Below are 27,063 nucleotides of genomic sequence, written 5' to 3'. Positions count from 1 at the left end.
TTTACGTATAATTACTTCTTTTTCATTGACACTTAAAATTTGCCTGACCATGCAGTTTATTTGCAATGAAAGCATTGACTTCCTTATTGAATAAGCAAACATTAAAATCCTACAGTTACTTATGTTAAATATGATGAAAGAGAATAGCATATGAGACTAAATTACAATTGCTGTAACCAGTCTTGACTGAAACCTGTGTGTCTCAGTGCAGAAGTTTAAGGTGATTTCAGCTTGAACACGAAATTCTTGGTTTCTAATTTTCAAAGTAGCTGGCTACCTTAGCTTTAGGTGAGTGTTTGCAAGATAAGCTTAATTGCTACGTATGCTGTAGTGGTGGTGATCTTCTAAATAACTTTCCACCTTCCATGGCATGTGTAGGAAGAACTGCAGAATTCTATGTATTTCCTTCATACAGCTGCCTTCAGTTCAGTTGGGTTGTTACCGTTTTATCTTGTCCATCTCCTAGCATGATTTAAAAATGCTAACTTTCAAGGGGAAATAAAAAAACACACACAAAAAAAACCCCAAACAAAACTAACAAAAAACAGGAGACTTGGAATGGGGCCCTTGGCATCTCCAAAAAGTATATTTAATGCATATGGTAAAAAAAAAAAAAAAAAAGAGACAGCTAGAAGAGTAGAGGGTGAAGGAGGTGGAAGAGATTACAAAAAAGATGCTGCCTAATAATGATACTGCGTGTATAAAATAATGTTCATATGCTTCCAACTTTTTATATCTAAAGAGGTCCTGGTTTAGTCTGTTTACATTTTTAATGATTTTTCCTTGAAATACTGTACTGTAAGTACTTTTAAATTGTACTATAATCACTACAGAAATCGCACCACTGTGTGAGAGTGAAGTTGCCTGTAGCAACAGTTCCTTTCCTTCTGTTATGTCTCCTTCCCCTCCCACTCCCTTGCTCTAGAAAAAACCTCTTCCCACAGTAAAACAGGTAGACAGTCAAATACTATTAAAGAAAAAAAAAGTAAACCCCTCCCATCCTCTAGTATTGTATATATTCTTTATAGATTTTCTTTATTACTTTGGATTTCTACCCTCCAACTGGAGGCAGTTTATAGCCCTGTTGTACAGGTTTGGGGTTTTTTACCCCACCCTTTTCGAGCAGGGGTCTTGCACTTCAGGGGTTACTGTTTGGGAGCAGTGGTGTGCAGAGTTGTACAGAGATACGTAGTTGCTTGCTTAAAGCCTTTTTGGTGGTTTTGGCAAAGCTGACCAAGCAAATGTGTGGAGGAGAGGCTGTAATGTGGCTTTAGTGTTGTCATAATGGGACCAGGAAAAAGAGTACAATGGAGAAAACCAGAGTTGAACGCTTTTGTTCTTCTGTGTGGTGTTGCCAGTTAAGCCACTGGATTGTCACAGGCTTCAGCTTCATGCATATATTCTTTGTTTAAACTTCATTAAAATCAATCCTCACATTCCTTCAGGCTTTTGGGGGTATTTTGAACAATGGCTTTTTAGAATTTACTGCAAAACATTACTTCTGCATTATTCATTGTCAAATAAGCCTGTTTCTTCTTTAAGTACTTTTTTGGGGGGGTGTGTAAAGCAGGTTTGTAAAGCAGGTTCTGTTTAGGTGCTCTGAGTTAAGAGTTGTAAGCCATACAAAAATAGGTATTTGAAGAGTGATGCATTTCAGCATTTCCATAGATGTTCAAATAGATGCATTTTTGTATTAAACTATTACAGTGCAGTGTGTTCTGAGCTAAAAGGTGCTCACAGCTAGCTGGCTTAGCTGGGGCGGCTGCCATCCTTCTGTACACTTAGTGTTACCATGACCTCGTGCCGAAGCCTTGACTCTGATCTTCCTCTTGCCATGCAGTTATCGTCATCTGTTTCTGCTAAATCAGAAAGATAGGGAAGCGTTGAAATACTGTGAGTAATTTCTAACCTTTTGTCTTAGATCAAAAGAGGATCAAGTGGTGCATCTACTCCAACAAGCTTCACTCATCAGAAGGCAGAAAGTAAAACCATTAGACACTGCCACAGGTGCTGCCAGAGATGAAAGCCAAGTTACAATACCAAATGCTGAAGTCTGATGTAGCGGTCCCTGTTCGGGGTAAGTGACGTAGATGCCTGTAAAGACCAAGAACCCAGGTGCAGAACATGCATCCAAATGCTGCACATCACCCCCCAGAACAGGCACGACACACAAGCATGGGCACTGCAGTGAAGGCTTGATGTGTCCAGGTAAAACAGCTGCCACAGTGGGATTTGGGTGTAATGACCTGGCAGCTGTAGCAGGGCATCTTCCACTCGTCCCTTGAGCATGCCCGATCTACTTTCTTGCTGGGGCATAAGTTTGTGCATTGCTATTTGATCTGTAAGGGTTTAGTAAAAGCATCTTTGCTGTCCTCACCGCTTTTGGGCGCTGCTAGGGACCGAGGGGAATCTCTTGGAAGTGTCAGTCTGGCTCCCGGCAGTGCGGTGTGTGCAGCAGCATCTGAACCCGGTGTTGCATACAGCTGCTTGGAGCAGGGTAAGGTTAAGGCATCATCTAAAGCTCCAGCCATTACCAAGAGTGAAATACCCTTTGTTGTTGCGTTGAAATGTAAATCTTTGCGATGAAAAGGGGTGTTTAACCTCAGTGATTTTTCTCTTTAAACCTGGAGGTCAGATGTCAAAGACCAAGTTAGACGTCGCGTGCTGCCCTTACAAGCAGAGGAAGCCAGAGGCACGCTGGACACCTTGGCTTGCTCAGGGTGGCATTTGAAACCAGGTCACCTGGTTGCATTCTGGATGTGCCTGTTTTTCCTTTGACTATAGAGGAAGCCAGAAAGGACCTGGATGTTTGATTTCAGATGCTAAAAGGAGAGGTAAAAAGAATCCCCTTCACTGCCCCCAAGTTGCTCCGGAGGCAAGGCAGGAAAGAGTTGTCTGCTTTTGTGACATACTGACATTTGCAGATTCCCTTCTTAAAGGCTTGAAATACAGGGCAGATTCCTCAGGCTGGGAAGGCACGTGTCTGGTGAGTCCAACCGCGTTGTCAGCGTGGACTGAAGGGAGCTGCGTCAGCAAAAGAGAGCCTATGGGCTGTGGACCTGTGCTGAAAGTAGCTGTTTTTTCTGTACAAAATGTGCTGCTGTTTATAATGCGTGTTGTCGCCCATCTCTTCCATCTTCCTGCTCCAACCTTCGCTTCCTTGGATAACTCCAATCCTTCGTCTTACCAGGAATGGCACTGCTCAACAGTTTTTGTAGGACATTGTGCTTGTGACCGTGAGCTTGACTCTCACTGACCCAGAGGAAGGATGTCAGGAGGAAGACTTAATAAGTGGTTAAAGCCTCAGCCTACCATGTGAGAAAAGCATTTCCCATACGATTGAACTTTGACCCAGCAATTTTGGAAGTGCTACAAAATCTTGATGTTTTGGCTCATCATAGGCTGTTTCAGAGGGACCTGGCTGTGCCACCCTGACCTGGCTGTGCAGTGCAGACACCTACCCTACTGCACTAGAGGAGGGAGGAAGACAGTTTTGAGGATCAATGTATTAAAGATTGAGGCAGTGACTGGGTGATAGGCAAATGGTGTGAGACCAGCTCTGGCAGAAGCAAGCAGGAGCCTTTTTGCCACTGTACAGCAGGACAGGGAAAGCCCATTTATGCAACCTGAGTGAGTTGTTCCTTGTGCGTGATGCTGAGTTCTCTGGGCCGTGGTCACATCTGTAACAACGACAGGATGTGGCAAAACCCGAAAGTATGAAACGTCTGTGTCACAGCGAGTACTGTGCAGACCCCAGGAGATCTGGTGCTGAGCCCAGATGTGTGGTGCAAGCGCTGTTATGATGTACTCTTGTGTTTGTTCTCAAGCTTGAAGAGAGTTGGTAACTAAGGATCCATCCTTACAGATTCAGAGGATAATGCAAGGAGTGCTCCTGGGGAAACATGTCCCAAGAATCCTATGAACAGACTGGCTTGAATGGCTTGGGGAAATTGTTTGTTGATAGAACAATATAATCAGGAGCTCAAACTACTGGCTAGTTTGGAATACTGTCTTTCTGCACTGCCTTTGCCCTTGAATTGCCAGTATTTTTTGAAGGCTTAAGCACCATTTTATTAAAAACAGAAAAGTACACAGAAAAAAATCGAGACCCCTGGATGAAGTATGGTGTTTGCCTGAAATGGCATTTTTCTTCCTTTTCAACATTTTGCTCAGAATATTGGAAATGTTAAACATTAGTGCAAAACTGGTTTCCAGCTTTCTGGCTGGGATGATGAGCTGCAGAGGCGATTATTCCCTCCCCGCTAGTTGCGGATGCTGGAGGATACAGATAAGCCACTGCCATTTGATGGTGCTTCTCATTTAAAAGTGTCTCTGCAATTGCCTGTTCCAGCCTGCAATGCATCTGTGTTTTCATCCTCTATAGACCAGCAAGGTGCAGCCATGATCTTGGATCAACCTTCCCAAAGTCTCACAGAAGACAGTGCTGAGATGGGATTAGACTTTGGGATCCCTGGTCCCAGGGATCGTTAATTTTCTGTGAGTGCTACACAGTGCTCCAGGATATGGGATCTGGTGATCTCCCAGTTCATGTCTGGCGAGGGTGTGTACTTGTGCCCTCAAAGGGTAAAAGTTGTTTTAAGTGTTGTCAAACAATGAGTCACCTCTGATTAATGCTTGATGTTTGACTGTGCAGGCGGCAGGCACTAGGACCTCTGGGACGCTGCATCTACAGCCCTTACCAGAAGAGAAATCAGGAAATAACGCAGTAGCTCTTTCTGGGAGCATGCCCTTGAAAATAAAGCTTTGCTGCTCCATATGAAAGAGAATTTACTCTCCAGGATTTCAGGAATCTAAGTCCAGGCATAGGTGCGAGCTACCCCAAGACATCATTGCCCCCAGGGCCCTGCATGGACATTGCTGGGAGGTAAGTGCAAGGCTCTGTTAGGGTTGCTGAGGGCGGCTGATGGGTCTGCTCTGCCAGTGAAGAGGGATGGACATGGTGGTGTAGTGTTAAGAGCATGGTTAAATGGTTAAGACTGTTTCTCTCAGTGGAGAAAATGGTCAGGCATCACCTGATTTTTCAGCAAAAGAGCTGTACTTGCCGTTTGTCCAAGTGACCCTTAGTGCGGCTGGGTGTTGATAAAGAAGTTCTCCAGTTTGTGTTTCAAAGGCGTGTCCATAACGCATCCAGCTCCAACCTCAGTGCAGAGGTGCAGGCTGCCAATGTCCCCTCTTCTGTTACTGTGCCATTGGGTCCTGGCAGCTCCACAGCTGGGATAACTGTGTGCTGGAAACCAGCCTGAACTCTCCAGTCCAGGGTTGGGATGGCTCCGCTGAATCCCACCGTGCTTCTGTGCTTCTCACCCTCATTCCAAGTACTCAGGTTAACTAATTAAAAAAAAAAAAAAAAGTGCGTAGAGCAGCTCCAAAACAAAGAAGGGAGAAATATCTCCTCCCAGGCTTTCTGCCCATGCGTGCCGCTTGCGGGAATGTTCATTCCAGCGATGGGAACTGCATGGATCAAACATAGATTCATAGACTTATAGAATGGTTTGGGTTGGACAGGACCTTGAAGATCATCTAGTTCCAACCCTCTGCCATGGGCAGGGACACCTTCCACTACCCAACTACACAACTCAGGTTGCTCCAAGCCCCATTCAACCTGGCCTTGGACAATCCCAGGGACGGGGCATCCACAGCTGCTCTGGGCACCCTGTGCCAGCATCTCACCACCCTCACGGTGAAGAATTTCTTCCTAATATCTTGTCTAAATCTAAACATCTCCAAGAACAAATAGGTGCTTTAGGACGAGGCATGTGAGTGTCACCCGGAGGAAGGTGATTCACTGCCATTGCCTGCTGGTGGCTGGGCTCCAGGCTCTGCCAGTGGCCAGTATCCGTGTTGGGCTGCATGTTGCACCGTGAGCCCTAGTGCCAGCTGGGCAGAAGAGAAGCTGGGCCTTTGGGTGCTCGGAGAGGAGGATCTGTCCCTTCTGAGCACCACCTGCTGTCTGCACTCGGGCAGGACTGAGCAAACAGTTGCTGCTTTTCCCCAGAAATTACTGTCCCAGAGGAGGAGAAAATGAAGGACCAACTGTCAGAGCTGATGTTGTCCTTCCTGGCCCAGCCAGCATGTCCCTCCTTGTACCAGGTTGTACCATGGTGAGAGGTCTGGAGCAGACCCCATCCTTAAGCTCTGTGCCCGTCAAGTCCTCGCCCATCCTGGAAGTGAGCTGAGCTGCATCCAGTCACGTCGGATGGGAGCAGGCACAGGGTGGCTGCCTTTGCATCTCTAAGTCCACCGACATAATACATGTGGCACAGATGGGCTGCAGGCTGAGCGGATGTCTCTGCTAGCTAACAATGGCTTGTGGAACAGATACAACTGCTGCCCGCTGATATTAACCTTGCAACAGCTGCAGTTGCCCCTTTGTTGTTGTTGCGCTGGATCAGGACCACATGGTACGTCCTCAGATCCTCACCGTCACGGAGACAGGCTGGGGTTTACCACCAGTGATGCAGAGGAGTGACCGTGACTCACCTCCAAAAGAGGAATAGAACAAAGACCGTCATCGCTGCTCCAAGGAGCCGAGTGAGCCCCCACGCTGCTCCCAGCCCAGCAGAGTCTGGGAGACACCGTCCTGCTCTGGCTAGAAGTTTCCAAGGGGCCAGAGAGGCAGAGAGAGATTTCAGCTGCAAAATGGATCTGGAAGAAGGGTGCTGAAATCAGAACAAAACTTACAGAAGCTGTGACTTTACTTTTAAGAGTGTGGTGGGTTTGGGGATGATGCCGTGGCACGAGGATGCATGGCAGCCCTGGCAGTGCCACCAAGGGCACAGGCTTGGGGTCAGTGCCCCAGCAGGTGAGAAGTCCCCCCTCCAGCCCCCTGTGCTATAAAAGGAAGATTAAAGAAAATGTGTCGTCCCCCCCTTAAAATAAGGTGGGAGAGCTGGTGACAACCAGCAAGGAGGAGGGTGAGGTACTCACCAGCTCAGTTTTCGGTGGTAATCTCTCATGTCTCTAAAGAAAGGGACTGGGGAAACAAAGTCCCTCCCGTTGTAGGAGAAAATCAGGTTCAAGACCACCTGAGCGACCTGAAGATAAATAATTCTACAGGATCCAACAAGATGCAGCTGTCAATGCGTGATGACTCTCAATGGCTCAATGTCCAGGTGGAAAGCAGTAACAAGTGGTGTCCCTCAAGAGTCCACACTGGGACCGATACTATTTAATATTTTCATCAGTGGTGTGTGTAGTGGGATTGAGTGGACCCTCAGTAAGTCTGCAGATGAGACCAAGCTGGGCGGCACAGTTGATTCACTGGAAGGAGGGGATGCTGTCCAGAGGGGCCTTGACAGCCTAGGGGGAGTGGGCTCATGTGAGCTTCATGAAGCTGAACAAGGCCAAGTGCAAAGTCCTCCACGGGGGTCGCGGCAGTCCCCGGTACCAGTACAGACCGGGGGATGAATGGATTGAGAGCAGCCCTGCAGGGAAGGACCTAGGGCTACAGGTGGTTGACAAACTGGGTATAAGCCAGCAACGTGTGCTCACAGCCCAGAACGCCAACCGTATCCTGGACTGCATCGCCAGCAGGTTAAGGGAGGGGATTCTGCCCCTCTGCTGTGGTGAGACCCCACCTGGACCACTGTGTCCAACTGGGGGGTCCCCGGCACAAGGAAGACACGGACCTGTTGGAGTGGGTCCGGAGGAGGCTATGGAAGTGGTCCAAGGGCTGGAGCCCCTCTGCTATGGAGCCAGGCTGAGAGACTTGGGGTTGTTCAGCCTGGGGAAGAGAAGGCTCTGGGGAGACTTGGCTGCAACCTTGCGATATATGAAGGGGGCTTACAAGAAAGACAGAGAAAGACGTTTTACCAAGGCTTACAGGGATGGGATAAAGGGGAATGGCTGTAAGCTGAAAAAGGGTAGATTTACGTTCAGTATTGGGAAGAAATTGTTCACCGCGAGGGCGGTGAGGTGCTGGCACAGGGTGCCCAGAGCAGCTGTGGATGCCCCATCCCTGGAAGTGTTCAAAGCCAGGTTGGAGCAACCTGGGCTGGTGGAAGGTGTCCCTGCCCACGGCAGAGGGGCTGGAGCTCGATGGGCTTTCAAGTCCCTTCCAACCCAAACGGTTCTGTGAGTCTCTGATCCTCCTGTGGAGGTGGCACTGGGGATGAAGGGCTCCAGGAGGAGAAGATGCACAATGTTGAATTGGAACATGGTCACATGCATCCCAGTGTGACAAGTTGGTGGCAAGGGGAGCACGGGGACCTTGTGCAATCATCCCACAGCCAGTGAATGTGACAGTCCCACCTCAGCCCGGCCCTGCCTGTCAGCATTCTCCCCTGCAGCAGGCAGCCCGTGCGCCAGCACTGCCACGTCCCCTGTCAGCGGGGCCCCTGCAGCTGGTGCCTCTTGTGGCCCTGATGACTTGGAGCTGCTGAAACAGGAGGTGAAAAAACAAGTTCCTGGTAAAACCGCATTCCCTGCTGCGGCCACGATGATGGGCTCCTGTGGAGCCAGCAGTGCTGGTGGGTGGTGGAGCACATATTCAAGCCAGCAGTGCCGGTGGGTGGTGGAGCACATCTTTGGGCTCCAAGGCGGGGAGAAGGGGCAGGGGCCAGGACAGCTGGGTCCTGCTCCCGACTGGGTTTGGGACAGGAGTGTCCCCTGGCTTACAGCCGGTGCGGGCAGGGTTTGCAGCCAGCTCCAAGCCTTGTCCTCCGTCCTACGGTGCAGGCTGTCCCACGCGATGGACAGGTTTGCCAGCAGTTGCGTTGGCCAGAGGAGCCTGTGGGGACAGCAGCAGTGGCCAGGGCTGGGCCGGCTCAGCCCCATCTCTCCACAACTGCCTTTGGTTTTTTTCTTGGCAGGTGGCAGCAGGAGAGGACAGGGAGTCCCTGGTGTGCCGACAGCCGACCATGTCTGGGGTGAGCAGCACTGCCACAGGATGCCAGCACTTCCCCTGCCAACATCGGCTTGTGCCCAGTGCCCCTTATCTCCAGCCAGGGCTTCAGACGGTCCTTGGGGCTGACCCCGATAGCTGTGGGAGGTGGAGGGGGGCCAACTTTCGCTGTCCCTGCTGATGCTGCCTTCTCCCCTGCAGAAACACTGGCCCTCGGGGACGCAGTGTGTCACCAAGCACGACCACACCAAGCCCAAGGCCCAGGAGCTGGCCTTCCGCAAGGGCGACGTGGTCACCATCATTGAGGCCGTGGAGGTGAGCCCGTGGGTGCTGCAGCAGCATGCTGCCCTGGGCGGGCACAGAGGGGATGGGACCCTAGTGCCATCAGCTGAGCTGACAGCACCAGCCCCCTGTCCCCAGCAGGATCCCTCCTTCCTTCCCTTGCCCTGAGACCCTCTTGTCCCCAGGGCAAAGGCTGGTACCGTGCCAGACACAATGAGACGGGGCAGGAGGGGCTGCTGGCGGCCAGCGCGCTGCGGGAGCGTGGTGCCATCCGTGTTGACCCCAAGCTCAGCCTCATGCCGTGAGTACAGCTTGGGGGGATCCGGGGTGGGGGGCCAGCAGCCCAGGTGAGACCCTGGGAGCTGTGGATGAGTCCGGCACGTTCCCCCCCCAGCCAGGTTTTGGCTGGGCAGCGGGGGGCAGAGCAGCCTGGAGCTATGCCCTGGCAATGGAGGGATTTGCTGGAGCCAGCACACAACTTTCAAGACCCCCAGTTGTGCCCACCCAGCTTGGATGGACCTCGTAGGGAGGGGTTTTATGCAGTGGGGTCTGTGCAGCTTTGGAGGGGGCTCTGCTCTCCCCGTCTCGCTGCCAGCATGGCCCTTCTCCCCAATGCTCCTCTCCCCAGCTGGTTCCATGGGAAGATCTCCGGGGTGGAGGCAGTGCAGCAGCTGCAGCCCCCCGAGGACGGGCTGTTCCTGGTGCGTGAGTCTGTCCGGCACCCCGGTGACTATGTGCTGTGCGTGAGCTTTGGCAAGGAGGTGATCCACTACCGCGTGGTACACGAGGAGAACACGCTCAGCATCGACAGCCAGCAGTACTTCTCCAACCTCATTGACATGATCGAGGTGAGACCCCCCTCCCCAGGCAGCGAGCCCCGCCAGCACCAGACCGTGGGTGAGAACCTCGTGGGGTCACTCAGAGCAGCGGCAGGTCCCTGTCCCTCTATGGTTTTCGTTGTGTTTTGTTACCTGGTGGAATTCTCCATCCTTGCCAACGGTTTGCGGTTCCCGCTCGGTTTGGGGTGCATTGGACAGATCTGGGAGGCCCCAGGGATGCTTTCTGCTGTGAGCCAGCCCAGCTGGCAGCAGCCCCTGTCCCCTGTCCAGGGCTACGTTTCCCCCCATCCCTGCTCATTTGGTGCTTCACACAGCAGCAAGGCTTAGGGCATTTTAGAGAAGGAAGGTCCTGGCAGCCTCTGAGCCTGGACGAGGCTTGAGGCATTCTGAGCTCCCCTCTGCTGACCCAGCAGGGCTCCCACATTAGCTCCTCATGGTCTGTCTTCACCCTGTCTCATAGCTGCTGCCCGGCTCCTCTCTAGAGGGTTGTACTCCCCTATGTTTTCCTCATTTAGACACAACTTCTGCTTTTGGGTGGGTCCTTTCCCCTTTTGGCTGCCTCGGCCCCGCTCTGTAGCTGCGACAGCCACCCCACCGCTTCCGCCCCGGCCATCTCTGCAACCTGCCCTCGGCCACTGCAGCGCCAGCCGGGGCTTGTCGGCTGCCGTCTGCCTCGCTGGCAGCATCTCATGGTGCCCGTGGTCCATTGCGGTGTTTCCCGGCTGTGTGCAGAGGGGAGCAGGGCTGAGATGTGGGCTGTGAATCGTGCCGCTGGGGAAAATGTGGCGGTTTGTGCTGCCCGAGCTGAAGGGGGTCCCAGCCCCTTGAGGGTACTGGTGGTACTGGGGTCCCATGGAGCATCCTGTGAACGTTTCCTGGTTCCATGCCCCGAGCTTGGGGGTAAGAGATGGCACCGCCGCATCACCTCGGTCTGTTTGTCCATCGGCAGCACTACATGAAGGAGCAGGGAGCCATCTGCACCAAACTGGTGAAGCCCAAACCAAAAACTGGGATGAAGTCGGCCGAGGAGGAGTTAGCCAAAGGTAGGGAATGATGGGAGAGGGTCGCTGTCCAGGCTTTGGGGACAAGGCCCTGCTGGTGGCCCCTGCTAACCTGCCCTTGTGCCTGTGCTCAGCCGGCTGGTTGCTGAACCTGCAGCACCTCACGCTGGGAGAACGCATCGGGCAAGGAGAGTTTGGAGGTAGGTGAGAAGGTGGGGTGTGGAGGTTCCCTGGCGGTGGGCTTCCCCAAATGGCACCTGCTGATGTCCCCTCCCCATCCCATGGCATGGGGGGCTCAGCCTGGGAGTGGGATGTCAGGTGTGGTGCTGAGCCTGACCCCCATCTCCCCTCCCAGATGTCCTGCGGGGAGAGTATATGGGGCAGAAGGTGGCTGTGAAGAACATCAAGTGTGACGTGACTGCCCAGGCCTTCCTCACCGAAACGGCTGCCATGACGTGAGTGCCACACGGGGGGGACACAGCCTGACCCTGCCCCACGACCCTGGCACCCCCCTGACTCACATCCCCTGCATTTCAGGAAGGTCCGGCACAAAAACCTGGTGTGTTTGCTCGGCGTTATCCTGCACAACGGCCTCTACATCGTCATGGAGTACATGAGCAAGGTAACAGCACTTGGCTGGTCCTCGGCCATCGGGACTCGTCACCACTCAGGCTGGAGGACAAAATCCCCGTCTAGGGGCCGAGCTGGATGAATGCTGGGTGCTGCAGCCCCTGCGGGAGGCAAAGTCTGGGCAGCTGCGCGCTGTCGGTCCTTATGCATTTCTCCTCCTCTGTCAGGGCAACCTGGTGAACTTCTTGCGCACACGGGGCCGGGCACTCGTCCCAACCCATCAGCTCCTCCAGTTCGCTCTGTAAGTCCATCTTCCTCCCTGTGGGCTGGGGACTGGTGCCCTGTGTCCCTCTGGGCAGCCCCAGGGGACATGTGGTGACACTGTGCTCTGCTTCGCTTGGCCGTGGCAGGGACGTGGCTCAGGGCATGGACTACCTGGAGTCCAAGAAGCTGGTGCACAGGGACCTGGCTGCCCGCAACATCCTCATCTCTGAGGAGAACGTGGCCAAAGTGAGCGATTTTGGCTTGGCCCGGGTCAATCCCAAGGGCAAGGACGCCACTCTGCTGCCCGTGAAGTGGACGGCTCCGGAGGCCCTGAAACACAACGTGAGCAGTGGTAGGAAGGGGGGGTGGGTCAGGGGGTCCTCCCAAAGCAGCTCACCCCCTTGGGTCCACCAGCTCGTCCCACCGGCCCGGCTCTGCCCCGTGGTGGCTTCTGGCACATTCAGCCCTGTGACTCGCAGAACAGGGGCTCTGTCCTGGCCAGCGCTTGCCCTGGTGTGCAGTGGGAGCTGGGGCAGCTCCGGTGGGATGCGGCAGGATGGACCCAGGGCCGTGTGAGTGGTGGGAAGGGAGGGGGTTCTGGGGGGCTGGAGCTGGCAGCGGGCAGGCGCCGTCTCCTGTCTTGCGCTCAGGGAGGGAAGGGGACCCCGCGTGGCCCCTGGCCGGCTTCAGCCTCCCCTTCCTCCTGCCACCACAGAAATTCTCTTCCAAGTCGGACGTGTGGAGCTACGGGATCCTCCTGTGGGAAACCTTCTCCTTCGGACGAGCGCCCTACCCCAAGCTGGTGAGTGCTGTGCTGGGGCATGCCGCAGGTCGCACCCCACTGGCACCGATGGGACAGGGACACCCCACTGTCCCCTGGCCAGGACGGGCCCCGGTGGGGTGGGGAGGTGGGGGTCCCAGCTGGCTTTTCCATCCTGTCAGAGCCTGAAGGAGGTGACAGAGCTGCTGGAGCAGGGGTACCGCATGGACCCCCCCGAGGGCTGCCCGCCTGCCGTCTATGCCCTAATGAAGAGCTGCTGGGAGCTGGAGCCAGGCAAGCGGCCGTCCTTCAAGAAACTCATGGAGAAGCTGCAGAAGGAACTGAAGCACCTGATGAAGGATATTTAACCCCTGCCTGGCTCCCAGGACCCATGGCAGAAGGACTCCGGGACCACCAGGGTTGGGGGTGGTGTGGCAAGGGGTGGCCGGTGGCACCGCTCTGTCCTGGTGGAGATGGGGCAGCAGCTGGGGAGAGGCTTTCCTCCCCCAGGGCACCCAAAGAGGAGGTAACAGCCTCCCTCCATCCTGGCATGGGTCCTTCTTCCCACCACGCGGCCCAGAGAAGGGTTCCTGGGGGTCCACCTCCCCTGACCTGCTGGGGTGGTGTGGGGCCACACACCGCAAATACCGTGCTCAGCTCCGGGTAGCATGTGCCACACGTGGGGTCCCCTTGAGCTGCCCCTCCCGGTGACAGGGGACAGGATGGGACATCTCTGCTCGCTGGAGGATGAAAGCCCAAAGCCCAGCCCCAGCGCAGCTCCGCTCCAGCCCCCCGGCCCCGCACGGGGACGCCGGCTGCAGCCAGCTCTAAAACCACACGGATTTGAGCTTTTTGATTAAACCAAAGAAATTAGTTCAACAGCATCTTTAAGCCTCTGGGCTCAAATTAGGCCTATCCCTCGCCTGGGGCCGGGCAAAGCACAGCGAAAGGCTTGGGTGGGCTGGGAGCTCTGGCCCTCGGAGCCCCCTGCACACAGCCTGGCCCCTCTCCCCTCGGGGCTCTGCGCAGCCAGGGATTATTCATTTAATCAGAGTCTGTATGGGAATTGCTTGCATATAGATTATGGCAGCGGGGCATGTCCTCCGGCAGTGGGAAGCCCCCGGCCCCGCCAGCTCCCAAGCAATCTCGACGTCTCAGTGGAGCTGGGATTAATGGGGGCAACGGGGCCGCACGCGCGTGTGCGTGTGCGTGCGTGTGCCCCCGCCTGCCGCCTCGTCTTCCTTCCAGTCCCTTGACCCTCGATTGGGTTTTCTCATTAATCCTCTCGCGTCTCCTCTGCGCCAACTTCTTGCCAGTGCCAGTGGTGCTAGGTGCCCATGGCGCAGGGCCCCCCAGCAGGATCCGACCCTGTGGGCGCTGCCCTCCATCGGGGCCTGAGCAACGAAGGGAGGGTCTTTCAGCCTGACCTGGGCTGCGCTGGGGCTCAGTGGCTCCTTCCACCTCCCCATCACCCTGGCAGCCCCCCGCTTGTCTCCCCACCCCCGCCGTCCCCCCCCAAGCACCCTTGGGTGCAGCGCGCAGCATGGGAAGGTCTTCCCACCCTGGTGGCTGTGGCTTCCCCTCCTAATGCCTTAATCCGGCCCTGATCCGCGGCGCCCCTGGGGCAGCCGGTCCCGCTGACCTTGCAGGCGCTGGCCCTGCGCAGGGACCGTGGGGCGCGGGCTGCCGCAGCTGCCCACCCATGGCCGCCTTCTTCACGGCTGCCCTAAAGAGCTTTCGGGGGGGCAAGGAAGAGCCGCCACCCAAGGGACCCCCCAAGGACAGCAAGGCGGCCACGCTGCCCAACGGCATGGCCCGCGAGGAGTTTGAGGAGTACCAGCGGCAGCTGCTGGAGGAGAAGTAAGGCTTCACCGGGGATCATTGGGGTCCCCCTGCACCAAGACCGGGGTCCTACTTGCCATGGGCTGTCCCCAGGGTGGGGCAGGGAGGCAGCGGGGCAAGGGAAGAGGCACAGCGGGTGCCCTGCAGCACACCTCCCTGTGGCGTGGGAAGCCCCCATGGGTGCTGGCATGAGGCTTGGTGCACCCAGGTGACAAGGGGCACCCCCAAGGTGTCACTGTCCCAGAGCAGTGTGTGTCTGGTGCCAGCCCAGCACCCACAGAGCCAAGGGGTGACAGGAGCCAGCATAGGATTGCATTAAGGTCCCACCTCTGTGGGTCTGGGTGCTGTGGGGACCCAGTGGCCCAGCATCCAGGAGGCTGCAGGAGGAGGAAGTCCCACCAACAGGCACCTTCACTCAGCATCTCTGCTGGGTGCTGGGACAGGATGTGGCCCCTGCCCCCAGATCCCTATTGCAACCCTGCTGCAGACCTTGGCACCCCCTTCTCCCGGCTCAGGGCTGGCACAGCCATGCTGCTGCTGGAGAACCAGGGTGATGCCTGGGGAAGGTTTGGGGGGGGGCATTTGGTGAGATGGGGGGTGACAGCGTGGTGCCTGCTGCTTGCAGGATCGAGCGGGACAAGGCCTTTGCACAGAGGAAGGCAGAGCGGGCCACCGTGCGGATGCACCTGCGGGACAAGTACCACCTGGCCCAGGTAAGGACCAACCTGCCCATGGTGAGACCTTGGGGGTCTTCCCCTGACCCCCTGCCCTCTGGGGCAGCCCCAGGCTGGGTGGCTGCTTGGCCTCCCCCGGGATGGGAGATGATTCCTGAAGAGGGCAGCAAACGGCTGATGTCTCCGTCTGCACCATCTGCCCGCCCGCGTGTCCGTCCAGCCATCCAAATCTGGAACTGGACAGTCCCAGTGTCCCCTCAGCATCCCCAGTGCCCCGCAGCGCCCGGCTGGCCCTGAGGGACAGGGATCTGCTTTCCCCATCCCTCGCCCCATGGCTGGTGGGTGCCCGGCTCTGCCCACAACCCCGACATCGTCTCCCACCCATGCGCAGGACGAGCGGGACGATGCTCAGCTGCACGTGGCCGGTGGCGCGGTGGAGCTGCCGGAGGAGCTGGCTGCCATGGTGCACAGCGAGGAGGAGGAGGAGGAGGAGGATGGTGGCACCGGGACTTTCACCTTCCTGACGAAGCTGCGGGAGCTGGACCTGCCGGCGCTGCGGGACCGGGCGCTGGGCGGCGTGGATGAGGTGAAGGAGAAGTGTGCCGTGATGTAGCATCGCTGCCCACCCTGCCGGCAGGTGACACTGGCAGTGTTGGGGCTCAGTCCCTGCCCCCCCACTGCCCCCCGGGAGTGATGGGATGTGTTACCTGGGGGTGGAGGTCCCAACACGTGCTGGGGCTGGGTTTCCCTCCCCAAAACCATTCCCTGTGGCTTTTGAGGGCTGCGCCAGGTGGGTGCTGGGCTGCAGGAAGCCTGGGTCCCCTCCAGCTGCGCTGGCCAAGCCCCTCCCTGCCGTGCCACTGCTGTGAGCCCCCAGCCAGGGCGGGCGGTGGTCCCCGATGCTCCACCGGCCCCAGAACCGGGCCCCAGGGCTGCACGCGCCGTTTGGCTCAATAAACGTGGTGTTACCAGCACCAGCCTGGTCTTCCTGCCGTACCCCTCGTCTGCACGAGCCCTGTCCTGCGTGGGGTGGGGAGGGCACGGTGACACTGCTGCAGCGGGGGTGCCCCCCATGTCCCTGAGCCAGCAACCGGCGCGTGGCACTCAGCCACCAGATCCGTGCCCCCACTTCTGCCCCAGACCCCGGCCACGACCGCAGCCCAGTGTGGGAGCCAGTGGGAGCCATGGCCCCCCTCGGGGGCAGCACCAGTGGGGTTGGGGCAGCATTTACCCCCGCCTCAAGCATCCCCCTGCCAGCACAGGCAGCGAGGGGGTCCCTTTGGCTGGGGTCCTGGTGCTCCGCTGCCTCTTGCCCCTCCGGGGACTCGCTCCTGGGTGTTCGGCAGCGGCACTGGCTTAAACACCGCTGCGCCGGAAGGCTGGGGGCTGCTGAGATCACTAATACCTGCCTATTTTAGTGAGGTCTAATCTGCCTGAGTCGCCTGTCCCTGAGGACTAAGCTAGCTGAACCCTTGTAAAATGTACCGCCAGCGCTGGCCCCAGCAGCACCTCCCCACCGGAGCAGGAGCCGCCGGGGAGTCACGCTGTGTTTGCATGAAAGAAAGGACGCGCTGAGCCGCCTCCGTCCTCCCCACGCCTGGGCCATCTGCTCCGGAAAGGCCTGTGGGGACGAGCCTGCCCAGGCTGCCCACGGTGGCGGTGGCAGGGTGGCGAGGGGGCAGCTGAAGCCAGCACAGGTGGGTGGTGGGAGTTGGGCCATGGAGCTCATAGCTGTCACAAGAGCAAGAACCACAGGTCTCAGCCACCCCGGCTGCAGCACCCGGAGTTGCAGGAGCTCCAGCAGGGAGGTCCCAGGGTGTACGAGGTGCTCGGCTCCCACCCCGGCCACCCACCCTCCAGGGACCAGCCAAGGGGCTGGTGACTGCTGGAGCATCCCAGGGCACGTCAGGAAGGCACCCGGGAGCCTCCTCGTGTTTGGTGGCTGCCATCCCTGCCACCGCTGCCACCCCTGCTCTCCAGCCTTTCTTCAGAACTTGCAAAATCTCCCATTTGGGCACAAAAATCCACCCGTGTTGTCTGAGCTGGGGCCACCCGTGACCCCAACAGTCCCCAGCATGGGGCAGCAACAGCCGCGGCACCTGGCACAGCCCTGTTCCACCCCACATCCCTGCTCCCCCCGGCGTGGGCGCTCAGCACCGCCTGCCCGCTGCTGGGATGGTGGCACCGCGGTCCCCAACGCGCCCCATCACAGCAGGGTCCTCCGTCCCTGCTCTGCGCCAGGGCCCCTCGCGCCCCAACGGGCAGCCTAGCTCCCAGTGCTCCCAGTGGGGCTGCGTGGGGGCTCCCAGCGCCAGCTGGGATTCGGGTCAGGACCCTCCGCCAGGTCTCCTTGGCTAATCGTCCCGCCCCCCCCCTCCGCCCTCCCCACGCTGCCACCTGCCTCCCGCTCAGCACCCTTTTGGGTCACCCCTGCCGCCTCCCCGCCTGCCCAAGGCCTCTTAATGAACTAAAAAAGTGATAAATCCCTGGCCGAGCTGGTCACGTGAGGCCGGTGGCCCCCGGCCGCCCCCCACCCCGACCCCCGCCTCCGGCCCCACCGCCCCGGTAAGCTGACGCAGCGTCTCTAAGCGTTAGCAGCTTTGCCCACTAATAGGATTAGGGAGGTTTAAAACTGTCATTTGAGTGAACTAAACCCCCTGATACTCTGCATTGCACCTTCTTAACCAATTTGCCTTCAATTAGGGTAATTGGGAAACTAGCAAAGAAGTATAGCATTAATATTTTAAAGTGATGAAGCGATTACGGGCCTTGGACGAGGAAGCAAATCAATTTGCTATCTGCTCCTAAAAGGCAATTATAATCATTTGGCAAATAAGCCTGCTGGCCTCCCCCCCCCCCTCCCCCCCCCCCACGTGCGAGCCAACACCTTACAGCGGTCAGCGGTGCCGGTGCTGTGCACGCCGCCGGCGGGCGATGCCACAGCTGAGCTGGGCGCCCCCCACCCCTCAAACCAGCCCTGGTGCCCCAGGAGTCCCGGCGTGGCAGCACCTCCCTGCGCCCTCCGGCGCTGGGGGCACCCCGGAGGCTGCCACCAAGGGCCACCAAGGCAGGGGACCCGGCTCCTGAGCTTGCCGCAGTGCCTGGCGAGGGTCTGAGCGCTGGCTCTGGGCGAGTGGGGGCTGCAGGTCCGGGTGCTAGTTTGCCTCCCCAGCCCCACATGTCATCCCTGAGCCCAGGGATGTCCCCGAACCCCCCCGGGGATGTCCCCAACCTCCCTGCACATGCCTGCTGCAGGTGGAGCCCTGGCTGCGCTGTCTGGCATGGGGGTGTCACCCCATCCCCAGGGGCTGGGTGGTCCCCAGAGCCATGTCACACCATCCCTGGTGTGGGGCCATGCTGTCCCCAGGGTGGCGGCATGCCACCTCCAAGACAGCATCATGCTGTCCCCAGAGCAGTGTCAGACGGGGTGCACGGCCCCCCCCCCCCAGGAGGAACACTGGGGTGGCCTCGGGGCCCAAACTGGGGTGCAGATATGGCTGGGGGGTCTGGCTGGCAGCAGCTTGGGGGGGGTGGGGGGTGGGGGATGTGCACGGACCCGTGTGAGTCCAGCAGCCACATGGCATGGGGTGGGGGGTGGGGGGTCCGAAAGCCCCACAGTGCCATTTGCCATCTGAAAGGGGAACCGTGGTGAGGAGAGGAAGGGAGTGGGAGGAAGCCAAGACGGTGGCCGGGGGCGGCAGCATTTGCAGGTGGCAGGAAGAGGCTTTTGGGAGAAAGTAAAAGTGAACAGAGGAAGAAAAGAGCAAAAAAAAAACCCCAGCGGGACAGGGGCTCCGGGTGGCACGAGCAAGCCCCACGCAGAGCACCCCAGGGCCCTCGTCATGATGCTCCCGTTGTCCCCGGGGCCAAGGTCCTTGGGGCGGCAGTTGGAGCAGGGGGGAGAGGGACGGTGTTTGTGCCCCCCAGCCCGGCCGCCCCCACCCCACACTCCCACAGCCAGGGCCCGTGGGCAGCCCCCAGGGGTGGTCCCCATGGCTGGACCCCGCAGCTGGTCCCCACAGGACGTCCCCATGCTTGGTCCAGGTGCTCGATCCCATGTCCATGAGCTACCCCCATGGCCAGTGCCATGGGCACTACGCGGTGCCTGCTCCCCTTGGCTGGTCCCCACAGCTGGTCCCCTGCCTGGTCCCTGCCCCAGTCCCCGTGCCTGGTGCCCATACCAGGTCCCCAAGGCTGGTCAGGGTGCCTGGTCCCTGCAGCTGGTCCCTCCACCCGGTCCCCACACCCAGACCCCATAGCAGGTCCCCAGACCCTCTACCCAGCCCTCACACCCCGTGCCCATTGATGGCTGCTACACCCATCCCCACACCTGGTCCCCAGCCCTGCTCTCCAGGCGGGCAGGGCTCCGCAGGCAGCATCACTGGGAGCCCATGGGCCACATGCCATCACCGGGGCCATCGCTGGCCTCTCCCTCCCCACCGGGGCCATCATCAGGCTCACCATCCCTACCAGGGCCATCACCGGGGCCATCATTGGGCTCACCATCCCCACTGGGGCCATCACCGGGGCCATCCCTGGGCTCGCCATCCCCACCAGGGCCATCACCGGGGCCATCCCTGGACTCACCACCCCCACTGGGGCCATCCCTGGGCTCACCATCCCCACCGGGGCCATCACTGGGGCCATCCCCACCGGGGCCACCCCCAGGCTCACCACCCACACCGGGGCCCTCCCCAGGCACACCATCCCCACTGGGGCCATCACTGGGGCCATCCCCAGGCTCACCATCCCCACTGGGGCCATCCCCGGGCTCACAACCCCCACCGGGGCCCTCCCCAGGCTCACCATCCCCACCGGGGCCATCACTGGGGCCATCCCCGGGCTCACCATCCCTACCGGGGCCATCCCCGGGCTCACCATCCTCACTGGGGCCATCACCGGGGACATCACCGGGTTCACCATCCCCACCGGGGCCATCGCCGGGGCCATCCCCAGCTGGGGGGGTCAACACCCACCACCACAGCAGCCCCATCCCACTACAGCTTGGGGCGCCTGTCCTGGACCCCATCCCTGGGGCAGAGCCCCTGCAGCCGAAGGAAATCCACCCCCCTCCCCCCCATCGCCCCGGCCTTTCTTCTCCGCTCCCCCTGTTTCTAATTCTTTTTCCTCGCCCGTAATGAGGGGATTACAAGGCAAACTCCAGCAGGACGCCTTTGTGGGGAGACAATCTGAGTGGGGAAGGCAGTTCGGGGCTTTGTCCGCCGCCGCCCCCCCGGACCCGCGCTGGGGGGACATTTAGAGCAATTACTTGTCCAGAAAGTAACTGTCAATCATTCTTAAAGGGGAAGGCCTCCAATTAATAACCTCGTCTTAATCCTTTGGACTCATTTCCAATCTGCGGTGCCTTGGTGACATCTGCAACACTAAATAAAGATTCTCCCGAGCCTTAGCGCGGTGGTTCTGTGACAAATAAGAAGACTAGAGGCAACTTTGGCTGCCAAAGCTGCGAGATTGGTGAGGTTGAGCCGCTTGTTTGGTTCCCAGGAGGGACCGGCAAAGTTAAATACTCCTGGAAAAGCCGAGTTGGGCCCAGCAGGTAACGCCGTTTTATTCCGATTCGGGAGGAAGTGCCGGGGGAAGATGCTGGAAGAGGGGGCGGTTGTCCCCGGGGTGCACCTGGGGCCGGGGCCGGGGCCAGCACCCTTCCCTGGGGGCTGGGGAGCGGGTGCTGGGTACCCCTCAGCATCACTCGCATCGATTTGCACCCGGGGACAGAGGGCAGGAGCCACCCATGCTCGCACCGCTGCGAACAGCCCGCCCCAGGCAGCCCAAGCCAGGGGGGCCAAATCCTGGCACCCAGATGGGCTTTCACAGGCAAAAAAAATGGGACCCGGCAAAAAAAATGGGACCCAGCAAAAGCCAGGGCTGCCCTGGGGCTGTCCCCCCCGCATCCTGGGCTGCCAGCGGAGGCCACTGGTCCTCGCTGATGCTCTGCTGCTTTCCAGCACTGGGGAAACATTTGCTTTTTACCCACTTCAACCAGAGCTCGATGCCATTTTTCGGTTGCTGTTTCGGGTGTCTTTAATAACAGGCGCCCCCTCCCCGCCGGCTTGCAGCCCCCCAGCAGAGGGGCATCGAGTATAGGGGGGGGGAAAACCCCTCCTGAGGCTGGGGGTCCTTGCAGTTCCCGGCACAGTTTTAAAGCTTAAGGGCTTAAAGCCAAAATTTGTTGCCGGGATGACGGCGGCTGCAGGAAAATGTCCGACGGGAGCGGGGAGGTGGCTCTCCCTGCCGTGCCCGCTCCCTGCTGCCCGTTTTCAGGCAGGATTCCCAAAATGCCAGTGGCAAAGGCTCAGGGGGCCCAGGGGCAGTCCCTGGAGGATGGGCACTATAGGGTTGCCGGTGCTGGCGTCCCCCAGCCCAAGCCCACCAGCGTCCCCCCTTCCACACCCAGGGACACCCATGTCCCTGGCCAGGCCCAGGCAGAGCGGGGCGGGGGGATGTGGGGGTGCCCAGCCCTCACACCCCCCCACCCCGCAGGGTCGGTGCTGCCAGGTTGCTCTGTCTCTGCCGTGCTTATTTTGCTGTTCTCCGCTTCATTCCCGCTCCCACACCGGGGCTCGCTCTCCTTCCCGGTGTTTTCAGCCTCCTCTGCTTTCAGACGGGGTCAGGGGGGACGATGGGGGCTGCCCACAGCCCTGGCCCTGACCTCCATCACCACATCTTGTCCCTGTCCCCTCACTGTTGCCCCACCTCTTCTCTCCTCCCGCCTGCCTTAGCTTGTCCCCAGCCCCCCCCCGGCCTGTCTCCCCTGTCCCCCCCCAGTGCCCATCACACCCACCCCCATTGCCCCAGCTCCCCCCTTGCCCCATTGTCCCCTTGGCCCATGTGGGGCCGCAGGACATGGCTGGACAGGGCAGGAGGGGCCCTGATGGGTGCTGGGACCCTTGTCGGGGGGTGCCCCAGGCGGGGGCTCTGGGTGCTTACCCCTTTTCCCCTCTCCTTGCAGGTGCGGAGCTGCGCAAATGAGAAGCGGGTGAGTGAGAGGGGGATGGCAGCGGGGGACCCCGGCCCCTCCCCATATCCCCAGCCCCAGGACACACTGGGGTGCTTGCATGGTGATAATGGGGTCCCTGCCCCCACCCCAGCACACACACACCCCTGCCTCGGGGCACCCCAGGGTGCAGGACCCAGCACCCCTCCTCCCACTCATGGCTGCCCCTGGGGCACCCTGAGACTGCAGCCCCCCAGGGCTACAGCACCCCCTGCGAGGGGCCGTGGGGCGTCCTGGGGGGCCAGCAGCTCCCAGTGATACACATGCTGACACGGCACACATGCTGCATGCACAGTGCTGCACGTGCACCGCACGCTGCATGCGACACAAATTGCAAACACTGTGCACTGCATTCACAGCCCCTGTGCACGCGCTGCCTGCGTTCTGCATGCTGCGCCCACCACACTGTACATGCCACGCAGCCAGCACGTGCCACAGGGGCGCCAGGCACAGCACCCGTGGGCACTATGGGCACACACGGCACGTCGGGTATGCTGCACGTGCTGCAAGCACAGACACTGCACATCTGCATGCGCAGCGTGTGCGGTGCTGCATGGCGTGTGCTGCATGCCCTGCACGCACCTGCACTGCATACACAGGCACTACATGCGCTGTGCAGACACTGCACACACCCACTGCACACGCTGCATGCCCTGCATGCGCCTGCACTGCACACACAGGCACTGCATGCCCTGCACACACACCCTGCACGCACTGCATGCCTACAGGTACTGTGCATGGAGTCATGCTGTGCCTGCACGCTCTGCATGCCCTGCACTCCTTGCACACACCCGGAGGTGTGCACGCTGCACGCCCTGCGCCCTGCATGCCGTGGGTGCAGACACTGCGCTGCGCACACTGTGCGCACAGCACGCGGACACCCCACCCTGAGCACTGTCCGCTGCACCCGCGCTGCGCACGCTGCATGCGGTGGGCACGCGGCACAAACTGCCCGGCACACGCACACCCACGCTGCGCACACACTTCGTTCCACCCCACGCTCAGCCCACCACACGCGTGCCCTCCGGTGCCCCACCGTGCGCACCCCCAGCCCCCCAACCCTGCCCGCGTAGGCAGCCCACACGTCCCGGGGTGCAGACAGACACGTGCTGGCTGCAGGCGCTGCTCGCACCCGTGCTGCCCGCTGGGTGCTCGCTGGGCACAGGCACCCCACACACACAGCCTGAGCACCCAGCACCCACGCCGCCCCCTCGGGACCCCCATGTGCTCCCTTTCCCTCCCCATTGGCATTAGCCAAACGTTTGCTGGTGGCTCCAGGCGACGCGGCGCCTTCTCCTTGGCAGAAGTGCCCCGGGATTACGTCTTTCTGCCCCATTTCCATGTTTTCCTCGCCGTAGAAAGGGACCCTTAATCCCCAGCAAATACTGCAGGAAGATTTCAGATGCCGGATAAAAAGCTTAAAGATGAAACATTGCAAGGGTTGAAAATGCTTATAATCGTGCAGAAAAAAGGTGATTAGCTGGGGGACAGCGCCAGGTCACTCTGGCCATGCTTGGGGACCAGCATTGGGTCCTCCAGTGGTTCGGGGCCCGATTCCCAGCCCACGGGGGGAGGGGCTGGAGGAGAGGAGCTGGGCTGGAAGGAGGGACCCGACCAAGGCTTGATCCCCTCCATGTCAGGGCAGGGGGGGTCGGGTTGGCTCTCAGTGATGGCACTTCTGTTAAATCCTCCACTTCAGGTGACATTTGACTTTTAGCTTCAGGGGGGCACGCTGGCCAGGGGGCATCTCAGTGGAGCCAAGGATGGGGTCCCCAGGCCCCTGGGTCACTCCCTGGGAGCCACAGCCCCGGGATAACACTGCGGCAGGAGGCAGGATCAGACCTTTGTGTAGCCCCTTCCTGGGGCCACCCCATCCTCCCATCCATCTGTCCATCTGTCCCTCTGTCCCCAACCCGGGGTTGCATGGGGAGCTCCGATGTCCCCGCCCCCCAGGCTAAGCCCCCCGGTACCCTGACAGGCACCACCATGTTCCTGAATAAGTGTGAGGGGGACCTGGGTGAGCTGCGGAAGCCGGGGGACGGCGAGGGCACCCCACCGGCTGCCGCCGAGGAGGAGCAGCCCAAGAAGAAGCACCGGAGGAACCGTACCACCTTCACCACCTACCAGCTGCACGAGCTGGAGCGCGCCTTTGAGAAGTCCCACTACCCCGACGTCTACAGCCGCGAGGAGCTGGCCATGAAGGTCAACCTGCCGGAGGTCCGCGTGCAGGTAGGGAGGACGCCTGGTGGCCTCAGCACCCTGGACCTGTCCCCCAGGCGGTGGCAGAAGAACCACCCCAGCGCTGGAGAGCTTTGTTCTGCTCCCAGCTCCACTGCCGCCGCTGGGCTCCGTGCCTCAGTTTCCCCATTGCTCGAGACAGGAGCAGCATCTCTGCAGAGCTGGCTGCTCCTGCCAAAACCAGAGAAGGGGTTTAATGGCCGAGCCTTGTTCCTCCACGAGGTCTCAGTTCAGCCCACGTGCCAGTTTGGGCACAGAGATGGTTTTTAAGAGAGATTTCCCCCCCCCCCCCGCCCCCCCGGTGGCATCTGCTCCCATCCCTCCAGGTGATCCCACAGGAAAGCAGCCAAACCTCAGCCACTCGTGACCACTCCCAGGTCTTCAGTGCTGAGAAAACACAAGATCCTCACGGATTTGGGGGTTTTAGGCTGGTTGGAACAGGGCGGTTCTGGGGTGAGGCTAGGCAGGTTTTGCCCCCTGGGCTGCAGAAGGTTCTGGAGGGAATGGGGTGGGTGGGTGGGATGCACAGCCTGGGGAAGAGCCCAGAGTCCCCCTGGTCTGCTCCCCACCCACCCTGGGACTGATGGGGTGAGCTCGGGGAGACGGAAGGGGTCAAGGAGTTGAAGAAGTGACAAAGCCACTGCAAAGCAGAGCAGTAATCCCCTTACAAATGAACTGAGTTTCCCAGGCCTCAGCCCCAGTCCAGGACAATGCAGCCTTGCTGTGGCGAGGTCTGGACCACAGGGACACCGCTGCTGAGCTCTCACAGAATCATTTAGGTTGGAAAAGACCTTTAAGGTCTCAAAGTCCAACTGTTAACCCAGCCCTGCCAAGCCCACCACTGAGCCATGTCCCCAGGTGCCACATCTACACGTCTTCTAAACCAAACCCCTCCAGGGATGGAGACTCCACCACTTTCCCAGGGCAGCCTGTTCCAGTGCTGGGCATCCTTTGCAGTGAATAAATTTTTCCTGCTATCCCATCTCAGCTTCCCCTGGTGCAATGTGAGGCCATTTCCTCTAGTCCTATCGCTTGTGACTTGGGAGAAGAGACCGTGCCCCACCTGCCTCCAGCCCCCTGCCAGGGGGTCGCAGAGAGCAATCAGGTCCCCCCTGAGCCTCCTTTTCTCCAGGCTGAACCCCCCAGCCGCTCCTCCTAGCACTTGTGCTCCAGCTTGGTTGCCCATCTTTGGACGTGATGTTTGCACCACTATAGCCCAGTGGCTACCAGTGACTCCATGGGAGAGACCCCCTTCACCGCCCATTTGCATCACGCAGCAGACGGCCGGTGCCCTGTGCTGCTGGTGGCTCTGGGGACGAGGGGACCAGCACTCTAAGGAGCATCTCCTGCAGGGTGGGATGTCACCACCGGCCTCACCTCACCCATCCCTCTCATTCCTGCTGGGTTATGGTGCAACCAAGGAAGTTTGGCTGCTAAAAACTTTTACAGAGGGGCTTTTGAGGGCCAGGTAACGTCATCCTGGGCACTGTATGGGTGTTCATGGGGCTGAGGCGCATGGTCCCATGGAGCAGCAATGGCAGGGGCCACACGGTGACACCTCTCGCTTTCCACACCTGGGAGATGCCCTCATGCTCTGGGGTCTGTGGGGGAGGCTGGGCAGAGGTGCAGCATGCGGGGGATTGCTGGAGCCCTGGGGGGCACCCCCTGTGGGACCCAACGCATGGAGCACCCCCCGCGTCACGGGATGCCCCGTATGGGACACGCCGGTGGAGCACTGTGTGTGGGGCACAGCGGGTAGGGTACCCCACGTGGGGCACCCCGCATGGGGCAGGGCAGGTGGGGCACGCTGCAAGGGACTGACTGGGCACAGCGGGGCTCACCCTGGCTCTCACCTCGCAGGTCTGGTTCCAGAACCGACGAGCCAAGTGGAGGCGTCAGGAGAAGATGGAGGCCAGCTCCATGAAGCTCCACGACACCCCCGTGCTCTCCTTCAACCGGCCTCCCATGACCCCCAACGTGGGGCCCATGAGCAACTCCCTCCCGCTTGACCCATGGCTGACGTCCCCCATCTCCAGCGCCACCACAGTCCACAGCATCCCCGGCTTCATGGGAGCCCCCCAGGCCCTGCAGCCCCCCTATGGTGGGCACTCCTTCCTCAACACCCCCCCGCCGATGGCCCAGGGCATGCAGCCCATGGCCCCTGCGCCCTACCAGTGCGGGACCACCTTTGTGGACAAGTACCCGTTGGAGGAGGTGGACCAGAGGAGCTCCAGCATCGCCTCGCTCCGCATGAAAGCCAAGGAGCACATTCAGACCATTGACAAGACCTGGCAGCCCATTTGATGAACGCTCCCCTCCAGCCCTGCCGGACCCCGGCTCCTGCCCCGGCGCCGTCCCAGGGTGGGCGAGGGGGGTGACGGTGGGATGCTCAGCAGGACCAAAGGCAGCGCAGGGCAGGGATGCCCAGCTGCATCTCCCCCCGCACTGTGCCAGCCCTGCATCTCCCCCTCACCGTGCCAGCACCGTGGGTGGCAGGGGAGCGAGACGGGGTGCTGGCGGGACCCCACCGGGGGGAGCACCCCAACAGCCACCCACGGCCACTCTGCCTTGCCGAGGCACCGGCCGTGGCTGAGGGTCTGGCCCGAGACTCAGGCATCCCACCAGGCCACCCACTGCCCCTGGCTGGACACCTCCTTTCCCCACACCCCTTCCCCTCCCCATTATTATTAATTTTTTTTTTTTTAATGCTGCAGA

The 27,063-nt window shown here is 59.5% G+C and overlaps 3 protein-coding genes across 11 annotated transcripts in view; all 3 read left to right on the top strand.

Moving 5' to 3' along the window:
* Positions 1–13,463, top strand: part of MATK (megakaryocyte-associated tyrosine kinase) — a 31,182-nt gene extending 17,719 nt beyond the window's left edge. For 2 of the 9 annotated variants that reach the window (XM_056337500.1, XM_056337505.1), the window contains exons 8-21: positions 1,922–2,077; positions 2,785–4,885; positions 8,832–8,888; positions 9,065–9,178; positions 9,331–9,446; positions 9,774–9,993; positions 10,934–11,027; positions 11,120–11,185; positions 11,341–11,440; positions 11,523–11,607; positions 11,783–11,856; positions 11,966–12,171; positions 12,535–12,621; positions 12,762–13,463. In XM_056337500.1, the coding sequence (XP_056193475.1) occupies positions 8,880–8,888; positions 9,065–9,178; positions 9,331–9,446; positions 9,774–9,993; positions 10,934–11,027; positions 11,120–11,185; positions 11,341–11,440; positions 11,523–11,607; positions 11,783–11,856; positions 11,966–12,171; positions 12,535–12,621; positions 12,762–13,246 (1,656 nt within the window). In that variant the 5' untranslated portion in view covers positions 1,922–2,077; positions 2,785–4,885; positions 8,832–8,879 and the 3' untranslated portion in view covers positions 13,247–13,463. Of the gene's footprint in view, positions 1–1,921; positions 2,078–2,784; positions 4,886–8,309; positions 8,411–8,831; positions 8,889–9,064; positions 9,179–9,330; positions 9,447–9,773; positions 9,994–10,394; positions 10,815–10,933; positions 11,028–11,119; positions 11,186–11,340; positions 11,441–11,522; positions 11,608–11,782; positions 11,857–11,965; positions 12,172–12,534; positions 12,622–12,761 lie in introns of those variants that run through there. The other 7 variants (XM_056337503.1, XM_056337502.1, XM_056337501.1 and 4 more) reach the window with 7 other exon arrangements.
* Positions 13,464–13,607: 144 nt separating this feature from the next.
* On the top strand, positions 13,608–18,542 carry LOC130148670 (complexin-3-like). The gene is made up of 3 exons (XM_056337509.1): positions 13,608–14,439; positions 15,047–15,134; positions 15,487–18,542. Exons 1-3 carry the CDS (start codon positions 14,282–14,284, stop codon positions 15,706–15,708), a joined length of 468 nt encoding a protein of 155 aa, XP_056193484.1. The 5' UTR covers positions 13,608–14,281; the 3' UTR covers positions 15,709–18,542.
* Positions 18,543–19,930: 1,388 nt separating this feature from the next.
* Positions 19,931–26,969, top strand: RAX2 (retina and anterior neural fold homeobox 2). The gene is made up of 4 exons (XM_056336341.1): positions 19,931–20,652; positions 22,066–22,092; positions 24,089–24,339; positions 26,209–26,969. The coding sequence occupies exons 3-4, from the start codon at positions 24,097–24,099 to the stop codon at positions 26,650–26,652; spliced, it is 687 nt and encodes a 228-aa protein (XP_056192316.1). The 5' UTR covers positions 19,931–20,652; positions 22,066–22,092; positions 24,089–24,096; the 3' UTR covers positions 26,653–26,969.
* The last annotated feature ends 94 nt before the right edge of the window (positions 26,970–27,063 follow it).

This window comes from Falco biarmicus, chromosome 4 (assembly GCF_023638135.1).
Source record: "Falco biarmicus isolate bFalBia1 chromosome 4, bFalBia1.pri, whole genome shotgun sequence".
Lineage (NCBI taxonomy): Eukaryota > Metazoa > Chordata > Aves > Falconiformes > Falconidae > Falco > Falco biarmicus.
This window is presented reverse-complemented; position numbering and strand designations above follow the sequence as displayed.